General features: G+C 38.9%; 1 protein-coding gene across 1 annotated transcript in view; it reads right to left on the reverse strand.

The window, feature by feature from the left end:
- The window catches only part of LOC126267628 (uncharacterized), a 373,632-nt gene that overhangs the window by 251,270 nt on the left and 102,760 nt on the right, over positions 1-19,602 (reverse strand). Inside the window, exon 2 of the mRNA XM_049972926.1 lies at positions 7,126-7,224. Within this exon, the coding sequence (XP_049828883.1) occupies positions 7,126-7,224 (99 nt within the window). The remainder of the gene's footprint in view (positions 1-7,125; positions 7,225-19,602) is intronic.

The raw sequence follows: 19,602 nt of genomic DNA on the forward strand, positions 1-19,602 counted from the left end.
ATCTTTCAATAATGCTGCAAGCTCGTTGTCCGAAAAGGCTAAATAACGGGGAGGTGGAAGAGGATGCTGTAACACAACGGACTCCTTCAACTGACTGTCTGTCATATCACTCCACATTCTTACAGGCAAGCGTTCTTAACCAATGTCATACAAGAATTATATTTTTCCGAGAGCTTCCCATATTTACACATATTCAGCATAGCGATTAAAGTATCGTATATTTAAATATTTCCTGGCAGTGTTAAATGAAAGGATAAAATAATGAGGAATTGCGATAAGCGCGTTTTATAATAAAACGAATTAATGTAAGTTTTAAACATTGGTTTATATCTTATAATAAGCAATAAAATAGAAATTCTTATGTCTTAAATTGTATACTTACGAACTTTTGCTTTCCATATTTTGGGAGGAGGCAGTATGGACGAAAAAAAGAAAAAGATGTCCAGTAAACGTGGGCTCTGAAATACATGGGTTAAAAGCTTTGACCACTTGCTCGTCTTCTGTACAGTGAAACACGTCTCTTCCATTGAAGAAGTGCTGATAGGCTCTAAAAAGCGTACCTTAAGACCTATGTTTACTTTTTTTTTGGTGTAAGGAACCTGTCTTCAATGTCTGTGCAGGGAATTTGGTTGTATATCGTATACTGCGCAGCAATAGATTGGAGCAGCGTCAATGTTTTAAAGCTCTGACGTTTCCTTCAATATACTGCGAAAAACAATAATTACTATTTTGAGACGGTCAATATTACTACGTATAGCTCAGTATTATGCAATAAATGTCGAGCATGTGAGAGTCCCTTAATTTCCGACACGGAAAAGGCACGAGTGAAATTGTTTGTGGCCGGCTGCGGTGGTCTCGCGGTTCTAGGCGCGCAGTCCAGAACCGTGCGACTGCTACGGTCGCAGGTTCGAATCCTGCCTCGGGCATGGAAGTGTGTGATGTCCTTAGGTTAGTTAGGTTTAAGTAGTTCTAAGTTCTAGGGGACTGATGACCACAGCAGTTGAGTCCCATAGTACTCAGAGCCATTTGAACCATTTTTTTTTAATTGTTTGTGAAAGGTGATATGTTAATATAACGTGAAATATCTGTCACTAGGGAAACTTCATCGTGAGTATATTCAGTATTACATAGACTTGGGTGCTACTCTGGCTCCACTTCATCGCTGCAGAACCATTATAAAAGGGAGAATCAAAAACGTAAGGCACTTTCCTTATTTAAATGAACCGACAGTACTCATACATCTTGCTTTATTCAATCACGACGTCTTGGAAACAGAAGGATGTAGTTGAACAGGTAGAGCCCGTCTTCGTACATTTCAGAAAGCTGCTGGACATTGTAACATATCGACGACATTGAAACAAGATACAATCATGACAGATATGCGAATAGTTAGATCAATATCTGTCTAACACAATCCAGAACGTTACTCCGACGGAGAATGTTTTTCAGAAATGAAAGTAGCCACGAATTCGCCTCGAAGAAAAGTAACAACGCCTCTTATGTTTCACTATACATGAATGATTTATCAGACAGTATCAGCAGCACAGTAAGATTGTCCGCTGGCGATGATGACGTTGTTTACACGAAAGTATCGTTGTTGGACGAAAGGAAGGACATACTGGAAGATTTGGGCGAAATTACCATTTGATACAATGAATGGTAGCTGTATTTAAATGTCTATCAGTGTAACATTACGGTGTAAAAAAGAGAAATAACCCAATGTATATTCTTAAACCACTATCCCAGAACCCAATATCACTTAGGAGTTGCCTATCTAACGGCTTCCTGGACAAGGAAAAATCTCATTTTCACTATTTTGCGTATTTATTGAACGGCTTATAAATTCAAAATGCTGTCATAATCCACGCGCTAAGACGTGTTATAATTGCAAGTTTCCACAGCAAGACAAGTATCACAGTCAGAAACTGCTCGTTTCTCTTGAGGCACCGTAACTGACGACGTAAAATACACGGAATACGTTCAACCAGTATTTTGGAACAAGAGCGCTTAGCGACTTCCAACAAACTTGACGCATAATTCCAAATTTCAATGAAACGTTTTCGCACTGATACTCCCCAAAAACTGATTAAAGAAAAGGTTTGTTGATTACTACATTTAAGCTGTTCATTTAGTCACATTTCAGTACCAGGTATAATGTTTTGATTTATTGTCTCTTTACTACTGCCGGCCGCGGTGGTCTCGCGGTTCTAGGCGCGCAGTCCGGAACCGTGCGACTGCAACGGTCGCAAGTTCGAATCCTGCCTCGGGCATGGATGTGTGTGATGTCCTTAGGTTAGTTAGGTTTAAGTAGTTCTAAGTTCTAGGGGACTGATGACCACAGCTGTTAAGTCCCATAGTGCTCAGAGCCATTTGAACCATCTTTACTACTAACTCTATTACCAACGCACTTTAGAGGCAGTTTCTACTCATACCTCTGAATGTATCTGCAAAATTATGTCACTGTACGAAACATTGTTCAGGAAACATTCCATCATGAACACTTAGACATGTGAAAAACTTGCTTTTCCTTAAAATGGAGCCCAAATTACCCATACTACATTCATCCACTGTTCCGTAATGAGAGTACTTTACAACTTCGAACAAACTGAATGCATAGTTTGAAACCTGTCGTAAAACTGTTCTCTCTTACGTGCTGAAAGTCAAATATTTAACACATTGCCTCATTTGTAATCGGACGTTTGAAATCGTTTTATACATGGGAGTGCGATTTTTTAAGGGCAGATATAGGGGAGAATGAGAAAAAAATAGATTTTTTTTGTTGTGTAATTTATGTGATTGATTCTTTATGAAGAACATCGCAAAGTTGCATAATCGATTTCTGGCTGGAGATATGTTTTAAAAAAGTTTTTTTGGCCATCTGCGCCTGCCACGCCCTCTCTTTCTATTCTGAGATCCACATCTTTTCTGCGCTTGAATTTTTTTGTGCGTTAATTTTTTGTTCACGCAATCTAAAAGAACTGCATATGAGTATAGAAGGTTGTGTGGACGATTATATTTGCTTGTTCCTTTCTTAAAACTTTTTTTTTTGAACAGGCAAGAGATTATAAGATGGAAAACAACTGGGAGGTGTTAAGTTAACAGAGTGACGGACAAGGAAATTCACACTTTAAAAACATATTATGGTATGGGAAAGTTATCACGGATAACATACGTAGCGTGAAAATAATGCAGTAAGCCATGTGGCAATATTCTTTCACAAACTTTGCACAAATGATAATCCTCAACATTTCCTTTGTGACATATCATGGAGCAAATATCTTTAGGCAGAAGCCAGTGAAAAACCATACACCCACAAACATGGTTTGCCATTTGCTGTTTTAGATGTTATAAAACCAGCTTTCAGGTTCCTAGACAATCCTGAACTGCTGAAAAATGTGTACATGGGAAAACACAGAATACAAAAGTGAGCAGCAATCACTTTATATGGACACATTATCCAAAAAGAGTATGTCCTAAACTGTTGAGAATGTAGCTGCGTGTGACGTCTGGGTAGTGTTGAAAAATGGAAACGTAGGTGGGATTTAGTGTCTGCATAGACTAGGCATCCATCCAGGTGCAGAAGAAAAAAACGCAAACGTTAGCTAGGCAAAGAAGGCAGGGGAAGAGAGTACTCCAGCAACACGAGGAAGAGAATAAAGATTATGGGTATGGACAGCATTAGTCACTTGAGATATAGCAAAATTGTCGAAAATTGACATAAAAACTTGGAATGCGAATTGCCATAAACTGATCTTTTTGAGCTATAATGTACCTTTTCTCAGGAATTATAAAAGCTAACATCTTAAAATTTGGCATAGTTCTTCAGTATTACTAACTAAATAATTCTGTGCAGCACTTCTCTGTTACATTTTCTCCGAGAAAAGTTCTCCTTGAAAATTTGAGGAATTTAGTGCAGGCCCACGTAGCACAAAACTGAAAAATTAATTTCAAAGCAGCTATAGCCTTAAACAAAAATCTGTTGCACGCGTTAAGCTGTGAAATTCTAGCTTTATTGTTTGATTAATTTACGAGAAAAAGGTACAGTATAGAAACAATGGCAATTAAAAATACAAATACTTATCAAATTTATGTCGATGCACATCTTCAAACAAAAACTGCACAGAATATCAAGCACTATGTTGTACGTACAGTCTCAAATTTACTATTTTAGCTGTAATATTTTTGGAGATATGTATGTACAAGAACTCACTAAGCACTATGTCTGTCCTTAACGAATCTGGGTTTAGCGATTCTGTTCGATTACAGGGTTAGTAGTAAACATCTGGAGAACATCACATAGTGTAAATATTCGGCGTTATTAAATATTTAGAAGCTACATGAAATGAGATGATCACATAATATCGGTATTAAAAAATGTGAATAGAGGACTTATATTTATTGGAAGTGTTATGGAAAGGTGCAGTTAATCCATAAACTAAATCACAGGCAAGACGCCAGGACGACCAGCTCTGTTGCTTCAGCATCGTCAAGGGTTTATGACAACGGACATACAACAATTCAGAGGTTCACTGTTCGGATCGTTAGCACGATTGCATTGCCAATATTACAAAAAATGGTTCAAATGGCTCTGAACACTATGGAACTTAACATCTATGGTCATCAGTCCCCTAGAACTTAGAACTACTTAAAGCAAACCAACCTAAGGACAACACAAAACACCCAGTCATGACGAGGCAGAGAAAATCCCTGACCTCGCCGGGAATCGAACTCTGGAACCCGGCTGCGGAAGCCAATATTACATATACAAATGTAAAAGCTCGGAAAATCTAAGTGGGAAAGACGATGTTCTGACAAAATCGTGTTAGGTAAATTTCGAGAACTAATATTCTAAGCAACCATCATACGTCTCAGGTATGGACCACGAGAACAGGATAAGAGGGATTAGGGCGCATACAGAGGCATGCAGTCATTTTTGCTGTTACTTAATAGGCCAATGGAATAGAACAGAAAATTGCGGATTATACAGGGTGAAGAACAATTCGTGCACTTGGACTTCGCATCGTGATTCCTCATACACTAGCATACAAAAATTTCTCTCACAAAATTTCTTGTGCATATTTCGGACAGTAAATGGACGTTAAGGACAGGCAAACTGGAAACGTTGTAATCACGTACGCGTACCGTAACTACCTCTTCCGGATACAGCAGAAGTGGAGTGCAGTTGGTGCAGTGGATAGAATTTTGGGTTAGCATGCAGGAGATCGAGAGTTCAGTTCTGGGTCGGGGCTCCTTTGCTTTTATTTGTTAAAAGTAGTCTGCGTGGTACGGTATCTGGCATGTTAATCATCATACAGCGAGTACAGTGGGTCTTCTACAAAACATTTACAATTACGTACTACGAATATGGAAGTGGAAATATGTAGAATCGTTTTCATTGGTCAGCATTTAATGAAACCTTTTGCAAGTCGTGGACGCGAACTATTTGGCACCACTGCATCTGCTAGGTTCCAAGCCTGTTTAGTGTGCACCCCCTCCCAGTGGTCCCAACGATTAATACCGACTATTATTCTTTGCCGCCTTGCGGGATGGTCTCTGGCACTGCAGTCAGGGACTTTGCGGCTGATCCCGGATGAGGTTCGAGTCCTCCCTCGGGCATGGGTGTGTGTTTGTCCTTAGGGTAATTTACGTTAAGTAGTGTGTAAGCTTAGGGACTGATGACCTTAGCAGTTAAGTCCCATAAGATTTCACACACTTTTGAACATTTTTGTTTATTCTTGGCCACGTTCAGGTCCATTACATTTCGTTAGAACCTTACATCACCAGTAGGGCTAGCAAAGAGCTTTTCAAGTAATTTTGATGGGACCAATGGGGGGACGGTACACAGATAAACAATGTTTGGAATCTAGGCTGTTCGGAAAATAAGGTCCGATCGGTCACGAAATGAAAACCACAGTGAAAATCGAAAATTTTTTATTCGCAATAGTTAGCCACACCTTCCTGCTACCTCTCTGCATAGTAACCGCTCCAACTTAGACATTTGTCGCGGAGTTGTACAAACCTTCCAGTACCCTCGTCACAGAAAGCAGCCGCCTGTGCTTTTCGCCATTTCTCTACGCTGGTCCGCCATTCTTTGCTTGTGTCAAAATGTTGTCTTCGATGCCAGCGGTTCATGTGAGCAGAGATGAACAATGGAGGGAGCTAATTAAGGTCTGTATTGTGGTTGATCAAACAGTCCCCATCGAAAACGCTACAGGAGCATCTTCATTGCCTCTGCAGAATGCGGCTGATAATTGTCTTGAAGAAAGAAACGCTTGACATTTATGCTGTGTGTGCTATGTGTGCTGCATAGCTTTAGGCGAAATCTCTCACCAGATCCACATACTTGGCGAGAAGACACTGTTGTTTTAGACATTTCTAAGCGATCACTTTGCGCTCTGAACTGAAAAGAGCGACGTGAAGCGATTGACAGGCACACTAAAGAAACTGACCAACACATCTGTGCAAAGTTCCATCGGATTTTCACAGTGGTTTCCATTTCGAGCCTAATTGGACCTCACTTTCCGAGTACGCCTCATAGATTCAGTGGCACGAAACAATTCGCGTCCACGCCGTGCAAAAGGTTTATTTAAAATCTGACCAATGAAAATAATTGCTCTTCCAATTCTGTTTTTGTAGTATGTAACTGCAAATTTTTTGTATAAGACCCACTGTAATCGCTGTATTTGCTACTTTTAGCAAATAGAATTGAACTCTCGACCATCTACACGCTAACCCAAAACGCTCTCCACTGCACCAACTGCACACCACTGCCACATCTGCCGACAGGGATAGTTACCAATCTTTAACTCCCATTTACTGCGCGAAATATGGGCAGGATGAAATTTTGTGAGAGAAATTCTTATATCGCCAGTACGTGTGGAATCGCGATTAGATGTGAGACTCCGCGAATTTTTCTTCACCCTGTATATCTAGATGTCGACTTTCTGTTTGCGTAAGTTAGCATTACCCTTAAAAAGACGTAAATCACATCTTTCTTTTCATTATGAGAGGGGGAGGGGGGAATGGTGGAACATAATATAACAATCATCTGGATTCTCGAGAAACTGAATGTGCCCGTACAACAAATATTGGTCCTGTATTTATGCAAGACGGAAGGCGACCTACCCTTCTTGAAGAACCTGCCGAGGAAGCCCTTCCGCTGTCGGGTGGATGTGGAGGACGGTGTCATTTCTCTGGAAGCCCGGCGACGGCTCGTCGAGGGCTCTGCAAAATATGATTTCAGGGTTTATGGATAACTGATATTTTCACTGGAAACACAAATTACTATTTTTTAAGTTAAAAATATAATTTTAGCGCTTGTGAGCATCGTGTTCTCTCTTGACTTTTCCAGTCGTCCTTAGTACTGAGACCAGAGCTGTGAGAAATATAACCATCGGAGTGCTACCTGTGACATTAAAAGTTATCTTCTGGCCACTAGGACGTGCATAATGGTAACGCGTGGTCCCGTCAAAACGCAGCATTCGATGCAAAAAAAAAAAAAAAAAAAAAATTAGCTCTGAGCACTATGCGACTTAACTTCTGAGGTCATCAGCAGCCTAGAACTTAGAACTAATTAAACCTAACTAACCTAAGGACATCACACATCCATGCCCGAGGCAGGATTCGAACCTGCCACCGGAGCGGTCGCTCCTCTCCAGACTGTAGCGCCTAGAACCGCACGGCCACTCCAGCAGGCCATTTGATGCAATTCCAAGTATCAGATGACTTGCACGCCTATTACATCAACTGCACGTACAATCTCGATAACGAATTGACTGCTCTGGACAGGAATGTCTTTGGCTAATAATCTAAATTCACTTACATTTCATTTAACTCATGTGCGGAACCTAATACACACCAATTCTCTACATGTGCGAAGCAATACAGTTATTCGCGGAATACGTGCTTCACCGCATCCATTAACTAATGTGTTCTGCGTCAACCGAACGTCTCTCAGCGTTAACACAGTTCGTGGGATGATCAAAGATGTGCAAGGATCTGTGTTAACTTACCGTTCTGAAATTTCACTCCAAGTGGCATTACAGTTAAAGTAAATTCTTAGTTAATGTAAAATATTGCCTGTGTGGTCGCCTTTATACAGTGATGAAGAGACTAGTGTCAGAATCAAAGTGGCTCTAAACCTATATCTTCACTCTACGAACTACTATAAAAATATACGTTGCCTCTTAACCCTAATTCATGTTCATTGACCTTCAGTCCAACTGAAGCATTAACTGTAGAAAATGTGATTATTTATTAGCTTTTGCACGTTCAGTTGTTGCTCTACATTTATTTTCATAGTCTTTACAGGGAAAAGAAGTAGGTGCATGTACTCAATCATTTGTGGACTTCGTCGTGAAAGATTGTTCTTGGACATTTCTGTCCATATTATGCGATTTATTCAACTTCTAGTTCGTGTCCGATCAAATTCATGAACATTTTCCTGGAGGGCGGACAAGCCTGTAGTTATTCACATTGCCCTTCTTTGTGTAACACCGCCCAAGTAGTAAAGCCAGCACAGCATTTCTTTGGTGAACAGGCATTGACAAAAATGGTTCAAATGGCTCTGAGCACTATGGGAGTTAACTTCTGAGGTCATCAGTCCCCTAGAACTTAGAACTACTTAAACCGAGGCAGGATACGAACCTGCGACCGTAGCGGTCGCATGGTTCCAGGCTGTAGCGCCTAGAACCACTCGGCCACTCCGGCAAGCAATACTTTCTGTATTTTGTTTTTCATTATAATGTATTCTGTTTGCTGATGACTCGAATAAATAAATCTATCTCTATCAGTGATATCATAATCAAGACGTCACTAGCCACACCGCTTTTTTATGTTGTCTCATTGGGGGAAATTAAAAAATATTGACTAAACAGGCAAGTAGTAAGTATCCACGCTCAATCCAAACGGCTAGTATTTTTTTTTTTTAAACAATACGTAATCTTCACTTTGCCTGAGTGAAATAATGCCATATAATGCCAATGTTACAGTATTTCCAAATCGAAAAGCACACAGGCTTTACCTGAACTACGTAAAATGAACCTCTAACAAACAAAATAAAAAAGTATTGTCAGTACTACAGTAGTTAAAACAGTTATGAGAGCATGCTGAAACGTAATGCTTCCAATTTTTTACACTGCTCTCAATATCGGTTGCCGTATTACATGTCATGCATATTACTCTGTCGACTTTACAGCTTCGTTGGCTTCGAATGGACGAACCCTACAGCAACCGACGACACTCATCGAAATCGGTTGATGAACTCATCAGAGAAAATCGTCGGATAATACACACATAGATTTCAGTTAAGCGTGCAAATCACGAGAGCGTGTATGGGCCAAGATTCAATATCTGGACAAAATACATGTTTCCTGATACAGCAAATTTGGGAAAAGGAAATTTAAGAAAACTGCATCGGCGAAGAACACTGGGAAATGAGAAAGATGAGGTTGGAAAGAGAGGTATACAGGGTAACGAGTGAGCACAGGGACAACGGTAACCCTTACTGCTGCTTTAGCAGGCAGGTTATAAACTGTCTTCTGAAGCTGTAGATGTTATTCAGTTCTCTGATATGAGGTTATTCCAGAGTCTGATTGCTACTGAGAAGGATTTCGAGAAAGTGGCTGAACGATGGAGTGGACACAAAGGATTTGCTCTGAAGGGAGCGGATGTTCCTGCTGTGTTGTTCGGACGAGAGTGTTAAGGTCGAGGAGAGATATTGGAAACAGTGCACGTTGATAAGACAGTATGGAAGGCTGAGGGTATAGAAATCTCTACACCTGGAAATCTCTACGCTTGTCTGCACACAGCCAGAATATCTGTTCATATAATGGTGAAATATGATGAAATAGTAGAACATCACAGATATAACAAACATAAACATTGATAACTATTTACAGGCGCTGTGCGCTTTCAGTGAAAGGTCTTGCGGGATAACACCATTGTGATCAGGAATTGGAAGTATAAGTGTTTATGATTTGTCTTCGTTCCTGAACTACTTATTTCACTACAACTGAAGTATACAACTATGTCCATGTTTCTTTTCCACTACAGTTACTTCTGACCCTTCAGTTTGGCTACTGATCAGAAATTGTTTCTTTAATTATTCCAGGTATTGCTTTCGGACCCTCGCTGCATTTCGTGCGTTGTGTGCTCGGCAGTATTTCCTGTGGGCATGCTATTGATCTCTCTACACCAGTTCAGTGATGTGTCCTAATACGTACCATACAATTACTGTGAATGTCGTTAGTTACAACTGTTTCACGATTCGTATTTGTGGCCGTACATGTAATCCAGTACCAGTTGTTTTAGTACGATAGAAGTATACAATTGCACTCACGCTTTCTCTGCTCTGTAGTTACTTTCTGACCTTCCATATTAACTACGGATTCAGAATCATTCTCCACTTATCGCAGTTAGAACTTCCGTCCCCATGATTTGCTTCTCACTTTGTTTTTAACGACGAGTTCCCTGCTAATATACTACTCATCTCATCACACCTGTTCCCATCCACTGCGCCACATGTCCTTTGTATTAACATATTTTATTTGCATTCATATGTAGGATTTTGTATATTAGTTAAAACGCTAGTTACGAGCACTTACAATTCGTTTATTTTTTGTGTCACCTAGAGTTATGTACGACGTTGTCTCTTTATTTTATCTTACTTTTGTCCCTCTCTGACACCAACCTCAAGATACGCATGTTATTCACTTGCACGATGTCCAGATTTGTTGTTCAAATGGCTCTGAGCTATATGGGACTTAACTTCTAAGGTCATCAGCCGCCTAGAACTTAACTAATTAAACCTAACTAACCTAAGGAGAGAACACACATCCATGCCCAAGGCAGGATTCGAACCCGCGGCCGTAGCGGTCGCGCGGTTCCAGACTGGAGCGCCTAGAACGGCTCGGCCACATCGGCCGGCCCAAATTTGTTGTCTTATTTCCTTACACCATATCTGTACATACACTTTTATCCCTAAGTAAGCACATCTGTACATGCAATTTTATCCCTAAGTAAACACTTTCGAGCTTTCTTCGGATTAACTTATTTCATTATTGTATTATTGTATTGCTGCTATTTTTGGGGCTATGGTATTGTGCTGGGTACAAATTGTTTTTGTAGTCTCTTAATATGGCGGTAATTCTTACTAAGTATAATTTGTATCTTTAAATTTTTTATAGTTTTCTTTTTCAAAATTTAATATTCTTAGCTAGCTTGGACTGAATAGACGTTTGTATAGTCATGTGAAGAAGAAGATTAGGTGGCAGAAACCCGTCGAGTTATAAAATTTCTTTGGCGCAACTGGCTACTGATTTATTTCAACAAACGAGAAATTACGTAATAGGTGTAGATTACTGTATTACCAAACATATCAGCACCTAAAATTCTGTCTCACCAGCGTACTCTTCACAACTAACAGCAACAACAATTGCACCCTGGTGTAAAGTACTTTACTTCCAACATTAAAAATACGTAAACACCCAAAACTGTGCCTCATCAACAAACTTCTCTCTGTATTATGTACTTCATTGCAAAGTTTTCTGTCAAATTTCAACTGTTAGGTAGATTAATCTATCACTCTGTAGTAGTTACTTGAATAAGCCATCAACAACATAAAATATTTCAGACGGGAATGTGAGGAATAGCCCCAAACAAGAACACTGTAAACGTAAATTTTATTACATTTTTTTCCAGTATCACATAATAAATCTCTTAAAGTTTTACAATTTCACGCGTACCCTGAAATCATAATTAACTTTTTCTTGTAGCACAAATCGTTTAACGTTTTATTCTGTAACTCAGTGGAAACATAAGAATTTAAACAAATTATTATTCACCTTCAAGACTTTTTAGATTAGCGTCTATTCCAAACAGTAGGTTGCTTCAGTTCGAGTAAATATGCATGACTTCGCCATCATATAACCAAGTTTTGACAGTGTATCTGACTTACTCCACAGTGAATTGCAGTTTTCGCAAAACTATATAAAATATGAATACTATATCATTAATGTAACAATGAATTAGTGTTATACTGGAATAGAAACAATTCAGTGTAATAAATATATGCATTTTATCATACACTTCAAAAGCAACAAAGCGTTCAGAACCCATAAAGCACTCCTTGAGCGACTGTATTGTTTCACATTAACCTCTGAAGAATCATGTAGATCATAAGCAAGACCAATGACTGTTTTATGCTAAACATGCCTGCAAATTAAACATCGTGCCATAAATATCTGTTTTTAGAGAATGAACATTAATTTCTTTAACAGTTCCACTTTGTGTTACTTAACTGACATTTTATATTCATAGTTTCTACTAGACACAGATGACAGAAAATAAATTAGATTAATCAATATGACTATTTTCGAAATCTGTGTTCATGTTGTTCACTCTATCATAACGAATCACACACACTGTGTCATTGTTGAGATAGTCAACTTCACCATCAGAAACAGGCAACAAACTTGATGGTAGATACATTTTTCAGTTCTTCAAGTAAACCAGCACTGCCACCCCAAATTCGGCGTTGATGCATCTACCACTGATGATTGGGTGTTATCTCCCTTCTCCAATGTCAGTAATCTTTTGGTACATTTACGCTTCCACCGTCACCCAGATGCTTCAAGTTCTGCGACATGGAAGCAGAATAATCCCCACTTTCAGTATGGCAGTGTCTTTATTTTTCAGTGTCCGTGTAGTTGGATGCAATGTTCCTTCTAACATGCATGTCCGAAGGAACAGGAACTGCTGACGGAGGGCAGCCGTATTAAATTATTAAACGCATTCGCAAATTGTGAATGAGACTGTTAAACAACTACACGATTTACTAGTAAAATACGAAAATTTATGCTCAGTTGTGAGAGTCCCGATTTGCATTTGTGAATGTATTTCATAATCCCAATTATCTTGAATTGCAGCAAGTTATTTAAGTATAAATTTTATACTTTATTGGTAGAAGTGGTATGTAGTGTATGCGAATTTTACATTTTATTTCCAAACAGAAGATGAAAGCGTTGCACTAGGACAACGATTATGATACTAATAACGTCTTACTTACAGTGGCTGATCTACTTTTATAACACACCTACTTGCAGGGACAACAAGCTCCGACTTGTTCCGAATGGTTCCGACTTATTCCAACAGGAAAAAGTGATAAATCCTGTTCACAGAACTGAGTCGAATAAACATGCACTCACAAATTCCAAGGAAGAAGAAATAAACTCGAGTACAGGTGAGCCCTTAAGTTACGCACGTATGGCACATTTAAGAAAAAATAACGCTATCTCAAATGTCTCTCCATCTCCATGCTGCATATCAAACGAAAGTGCTTGCTTTGACTATAATAGCAATAACTACAATTTTGTGGTGAAAATCAACTCTCACTAACATACAAACGCTTCTGATAAGCCGAACCGCCACTGCTTGAGTGTCAAAACAATAGAGACCGCTATGAACCAGGCTGCGAGACTAGATACACACTCATAGGGGCTCGCTAGAGAACACCTTACAGGCCACTCTGTCACTCTGTTAAGCTATAGCCTTTTGTCACGGTAAGTCCATAATGATGACACTATAATTCGGTCTACATATTCTGTTCTCCTTTGAAATCATATACGCTCCCTCAGTATTTGTTCCCGAGTATCCAGTGCATGCTGATCAATATCCGAAATACCATGCTATAAGAACTTTTCTAAATCCGCGAAATGCACCTGTTCTGTGTGTCTTTAAATTGGTGGAACGTTCAAATCTGCACCTTCCCACTCTACTATTGAATCTTTCACTTCATTATTTTTGATAATTTTTTAAATATCAAACAATAATCGATACCTTACAAAGCTCCTATTCACTAGATATTATTTCATTATCACGTGAACCATTACCCACTGCTTTGAAGCTAACAATAAAACTAAGTGAGTTCTTAATTCATTCGGATTATTTCACTGAACAAAATCGATGTGTGTTGATGTTTCATTGGAGACTATTCACCAGTCGTAAATATCAAATGCGTTATCGATCTCCCCAATAACGATATGTACGTCATCCCCTCTCAGTCACATGTATTTCATGTAGGCGTAAGGTTCGGGTATATTTATACCCTTTGTTTGAATTTTTAATAGTCTGTCGTTGAGATGGCTTTACTTAAAGCCATCAGTAACCCTGAGAATTTTGCCGTAACTTAGTTCTGAAGAACTTGTGTAACGCTGATTAGGAGGTTTAATTTTAAACAATAGGTTATATAGTCCTTTCATTCCAGGGTATTTCACAATGTGAACTAATTAAATCATTTCCATCAACAGTTACCTGTGAATTACGAATCATCTACACTTTTGCTATCAGTTCAAATCTGATGGCGTATACAGTACCACACATCCTGTTCGTTTGTCTACTAAAAATTGATGCTGCCAATTTCCTCTGCCTGAACTACAATTTTCTTCTGTGATTTCTCATTTCATACTCTTCATTATCATATTTTTCATTCCACTCATCTTCTTTTTCTCCTTTTATCTGCGAAGGTCTCCAGCTTCTGCTTTAATAAATACATTAGTTTTTGATTGTTTGGCTTCATCTTCTTCAACTTGATCTGTCTTCCTTCGAAGCAATCAACTGTTATTTTACTAAATCTTTTTAGCAGCTGAGAAACTGGTCTAAATTCTTACACATTTATTACACCGCCATTTCACCACTTCTTTTTTAAGACTAATCTTTCATCCAGTGGAACTGGGAGGCATGTTGACAATCTCAATGCTCAGTCAGTGTACGAACTGGTGACGTACAGAAGTCTCCGTTTACAGCACAATGCATATCTGCTCTTATATAGCACAGGATGTGAATACCAAATATAGTTACAGAAATTAATACAATAACGTCCGGTATTTATCTTCTTTGCTTCTAGCTAGGAAATTGTAGGCATCATCACTCCATGCTCTTATGTGCATTGAAATTCAAATATGAATTAACATGATCACTAAAACCATGTGTCAAATTACGTACGTCTTGTTTGAAAAGCATAGGTACATTTTCATTCTCTCTCGTTATCTGTTTCAGAATTTTTCTGCAAATGAAATTAAACAGTTTCGTCGTCACGCAAACTGGTAGCTATCCGACTTAACTTACGCTGTTATCAAAAACGTGCTAGGTGAACTAGTGCAGGACTCGTTATACAGCAGTTAAAAAACTAATCACAGTATCTGCGTATAAGGTGACTCACCAGAAGGCTCCACCATATATTGAATCTAAACAACGTCCCCCTGAGACAAATGAATTGTAAATGCAGATAAATTGGCTATATTTATTTTTAGAGGGGTTGTCCAACCAGGGTCATTTGTTGGACAAATAGTTTGATTCTGAGATCCAAATCAAGTCTGAGTTTAATTAGTCAGTTATTTACTCTAAGATCTCGACATGTGACACATTAAAATGACAGAATAAGGTTCCAACGAAATAAACGTAAAATTTCGTAAAACTAACTGGAGAATTGCTCCAACACAACTAGCACGACGTCACCTAAAATAACGAAATTTAGAGGTCTGTATAAGCTCACTTTAATCAAGAATATCCCGCTAACACTGTGGGTAGGAATCCTATTCACGTGGAAGATTGTGTGGGAAACACTACAATCTTTGCTAATGTTTGCAGATCGCTAAAGCAAAGTAAACGTATCTAAGATTCAAGAAACAATACAACTGATCAATAAACACAAGTTACATAGCAAATCCTACAAATTGTAAACTTCTCAGATAGTACATAGTGCTAATGTGAAAAGCGTCACTTACCCCAAACTCAGGAAATAGGCGTGAGATCCGGAATGTAACGGCAAACTGGGTTAATGACGCATAGAAAAAGGCGAAAAAGAATCCAGAAGAAGCTATAGTGAAGAAGTAGGTAAAGAATGAAAACAAACCACAGGTACGGTTGAAAAACATAAGTGGGACAGCTGCACATGAATGCTTTACAGAGCAGTCATGTAAAAAGAAAATGAAAGTCAGAAGTAAGGGTGAAACATCAAAGTTGTCCAATGTAACTTATGTTTCCACCATCTTTGATGATGACGGTGACTATGATTACAATAATAAGTTTACTGGCACATTGAAAGCACCCTCTAGAAGTACTAAAGCAAGTAAAGAGTTTTATTACGTCTGACACAGAAGCACGTAAACAAAAGGAATTTTGGTAGAGGTGTGTTAGGTGCTCTGCTGGGAATCATGTTGCCTATACTGGAGAAGACAGTCCTACGCCATGTTTGTGGTGACTGCTTATCCAAGAAACGAACTTCAGAAGTGTTCAGTACAACGAAAAACTAGCAAAAGTTGAAATTTTCACTTTTATTATACATGCGGTGTTTCCACTTTCCATTTTCGGAAATACCATTTGACTATCTGTAAGATGATCTGAAAGTGGTCCAGAGCCGAAACCAGTCACCGAATGAAGAAAAAAAAGTGAAATTTGCAACTTTTGCTGATTTGTCATTGCGCTGATTAACGGAAGTTGCTGATCTACAATTATTTAAGCATGCTGGAAGTACGTACCTAAAATTTGTTGAAAAGTGAAAGTAAATGTGATTATACATTGCACACAACTGTTGAAATACACTTCTGTATTATAATTTCCTAACAGAAAGTGGTAGATACTTTAAATGAAGACTATTCTGTCTCATCTAGATTTAATACAAGCTTCCCTTACCATCCAAGCAATTCCTCAATCACTGTGTATAATTAAACAATGTCGATGGGAAATCAGGTGCAGTCGCATATATTTGATATTTGCTATACAATTACCTGTTCTTTCTACTTGTTTAGAAAAGTGAAAGCAATGTATGCAATCTGGCATACCGTTGATTTTGAATTTCTTATTACTAAGAATACGTCAATATGCTACAATATTTCCTTTAAGTGCTAAGTATTCCCACTCTATCTTATTGTTACGACCTCTACACGTAACGCTTCGCAACAGATTACCGCATCATAGACACATATCCGAGACTGCAAGTATCAATTACGTAATCATATACTTCACCAGCACGTAAGGTCTCTGAACTTCTAGTTTACACACTATTATTCTCCATCTCTTACTGCTTTCCATACTAGTAAATTCTCGTAATTAAGGATAACGGTACGCGCAGGTGAAGTTCATTAACATGGTCAGAATTCAGGACAAGCTTTCGAATTAATTGTTCATGCATGTATCATCTTCCATAAACAAAAACACTGGATAGCTAATGCCATAATTTTAAGCTAACTTCTGATCACAAGCGTCCTGCTTCTAACTTGAGTCATGATATTACAAACATTCTTCCTAGTCATGAAATAAACTCTTGCTTCGTTGGCATATTCAATATGTGTACCACTAATTTTGCTGTCTGATACTACCAATTTAAATAGAGCGAAATAAAAATTCTGTTCACATCTTCGTGGATTTCCTCATGATCGTCTGACGACTCTACTTACCTATAGACAACTAACCGTCGACAGACAATCTGATGGCCCTGTTGGCCATATTTGGTAGTTTGTTCACATGATCTGAGAACCTCAGAGGTACTATTACGCTTCGTTGGGGCTGTCGAACGTTCGGCGTCCATTGCAATATCCTAGGTCCAGTTAATTAATAATTTATTCGCTCAATCGCAATCTAGGGAGGTACTCCAGACCGACGTATGCAGGTTATTAGTCAAAGTTGTGAATACAGGATCAAACGCCATCCAGGGATATAGGAAGACATGGTACGTGAATAAAACAGGCCATGTTTCACACCAGACATTTTAATTAAATCGCATCACTCTTCAAGGAAAGTTACGATATCCGCAAGAACGTTGTAGAGTTGTCAAGAGACAGGTATAGAAGAAAATGCAACCCTCAGCTGCAGGGGGGTCACATCGCCAGGCGAGTCCTAGCAGTATCACGTAAAGTACAAGTTGTTGCTATTGTTGGTACTGCAGTAATGCAGGGAGTGCTTCACAGGGAGGGCCATGTGGGAAAATATGTTACTTCTGTGCTGAGAGTATAAATAAATCCCACGTGGTGAACTGGAGTGTGGTCATACAAATAGGTTCTAGTTCTTGCACGAATGTGCCGTTACAGGTGCCTGCCTATGCGAGCCGACTGTACAAAGTTTGATTGTCTTCATGGCCGGAATGCAGTTGTCATTTTCGAAGCATCTCAGAATTAATTCTAAACGACCAACCATCGTCCTATCTCACACAGAGAAGTACCACTTCAGCATCAATTTGAAGAAAGCCAGAACGTGTAGTGGCTACTGTAATGGAACTGGTCAATAGCTCATCTTCTGCTACGTATACTGCTTGTCGATACTTCCTAAATTCACTATGTGGTGAGAATGAGTAAAAAATTGTAATTCAAAGTATTAATTTTTAATGTTTTTCATGTAACCTAATTATTTTTGCGTATTTTGAATTTATTTTAAAATTTCTGTTCGAATTCATCGATATCAAAATAGTTAATTATAAACTTTTAAAATAACTTCAAAGAAAATGACTGTCCAAAAGTCACTCATTTGCTCTGTAAAATAATTTCGTTGATACATACGTGATATGGTTCTTTTTAGCCAGCCGTGAAAGGTGATTGTCGGATGTGGTTAGGGGGAACAGAGATATGAAAGTCGGTTTTGCATCGCTCACATGCTGCGTTGTGTCTACAATTTTTTATTTGAAGAATAATCATTTGGAAAATTAGCGAATAAATATGATGATAGTGAACACGACACCTGTGACTTGTCACTAGTGTTAAAAAAATCACTCAGTAACTTTTTGCATCCTTCAGGAATCTTAAGGGCCTCAAGACGGTTATGTCGACAGTGTGAAGAGAATGTACCCAGTCTTAAGAAACAACAATATTCAAAATAATGAATTTCAATTTTCATGTTTAAAAATTCTGTATCCCGTCTGGAAGGCGGCGCGTGGGTCTGCTCCTGGACACCGAAAGGTTGATCGAATGAAGAAAGTGAGTAGAAGCAGGAAAAGACACTACACGTCGGTACTGCAAGAAAGTAAAAGTGGTTTACTGGTGAATGAATATATACAGGGCATACATAACTTTGTAATGATGAGCAAGCCATAAACCCGTCGTAAGTAGAGGAAAGTATATGAAGCGAAGTGTTCCAGCCGTCTGCTCTTCATCAAATGGGCAGAATCTGGAGCGGATCTCGTAGATCTCAACAGCGCCCGCTTGAGGACGCTGTCGCCGGTGTCTCGTAGTAGTGCTAACTTAACTTACGCCGTGGCATCGTAGCTATCGATACCTCAAAAACGATATACGATTTCTAATGCGTCACCTGTTTTCCTCAATTCCTTAAGGATTTGAAGATATATGGCGCGGACCACATCGTTTTCAAAAACCACTCTTGTAAAGACATTTTGAACTTCAATAGGTAGTACTGAATTTTGAGGCGTCGGAAATTAGAATTTGTGGCTTTCCAGCAGCGATCACGTTAGAATACTGATAGAAGAAAGTGCTACCTGACCTATTTTTCGCCACTGACCGCTCTTCTCGTCCAATTAATAATACCAAATGACTGAATTCAAATAGTATCCAGTTTCGTTTCACCTTCAATTCACAATTCTTTCGTCGTGGTCTCAGCTGT

The sequence above is a fragment of the Schistocerca gregaria genome, chromosome 4 (assembly GCF_023897955.1).
Source record: "Schistocerca gregaria isolate iqSchGreg1 chromosome 4, iqSchGreg1.2, whole genome shotgun sequence".
Classification (NCBI taxonomy): Eukaryota; Metazoa; Arthropoda; class Insecta; order Orthoptera; family Acrididae; genus Schistocerca; species Schistocerca gregaria.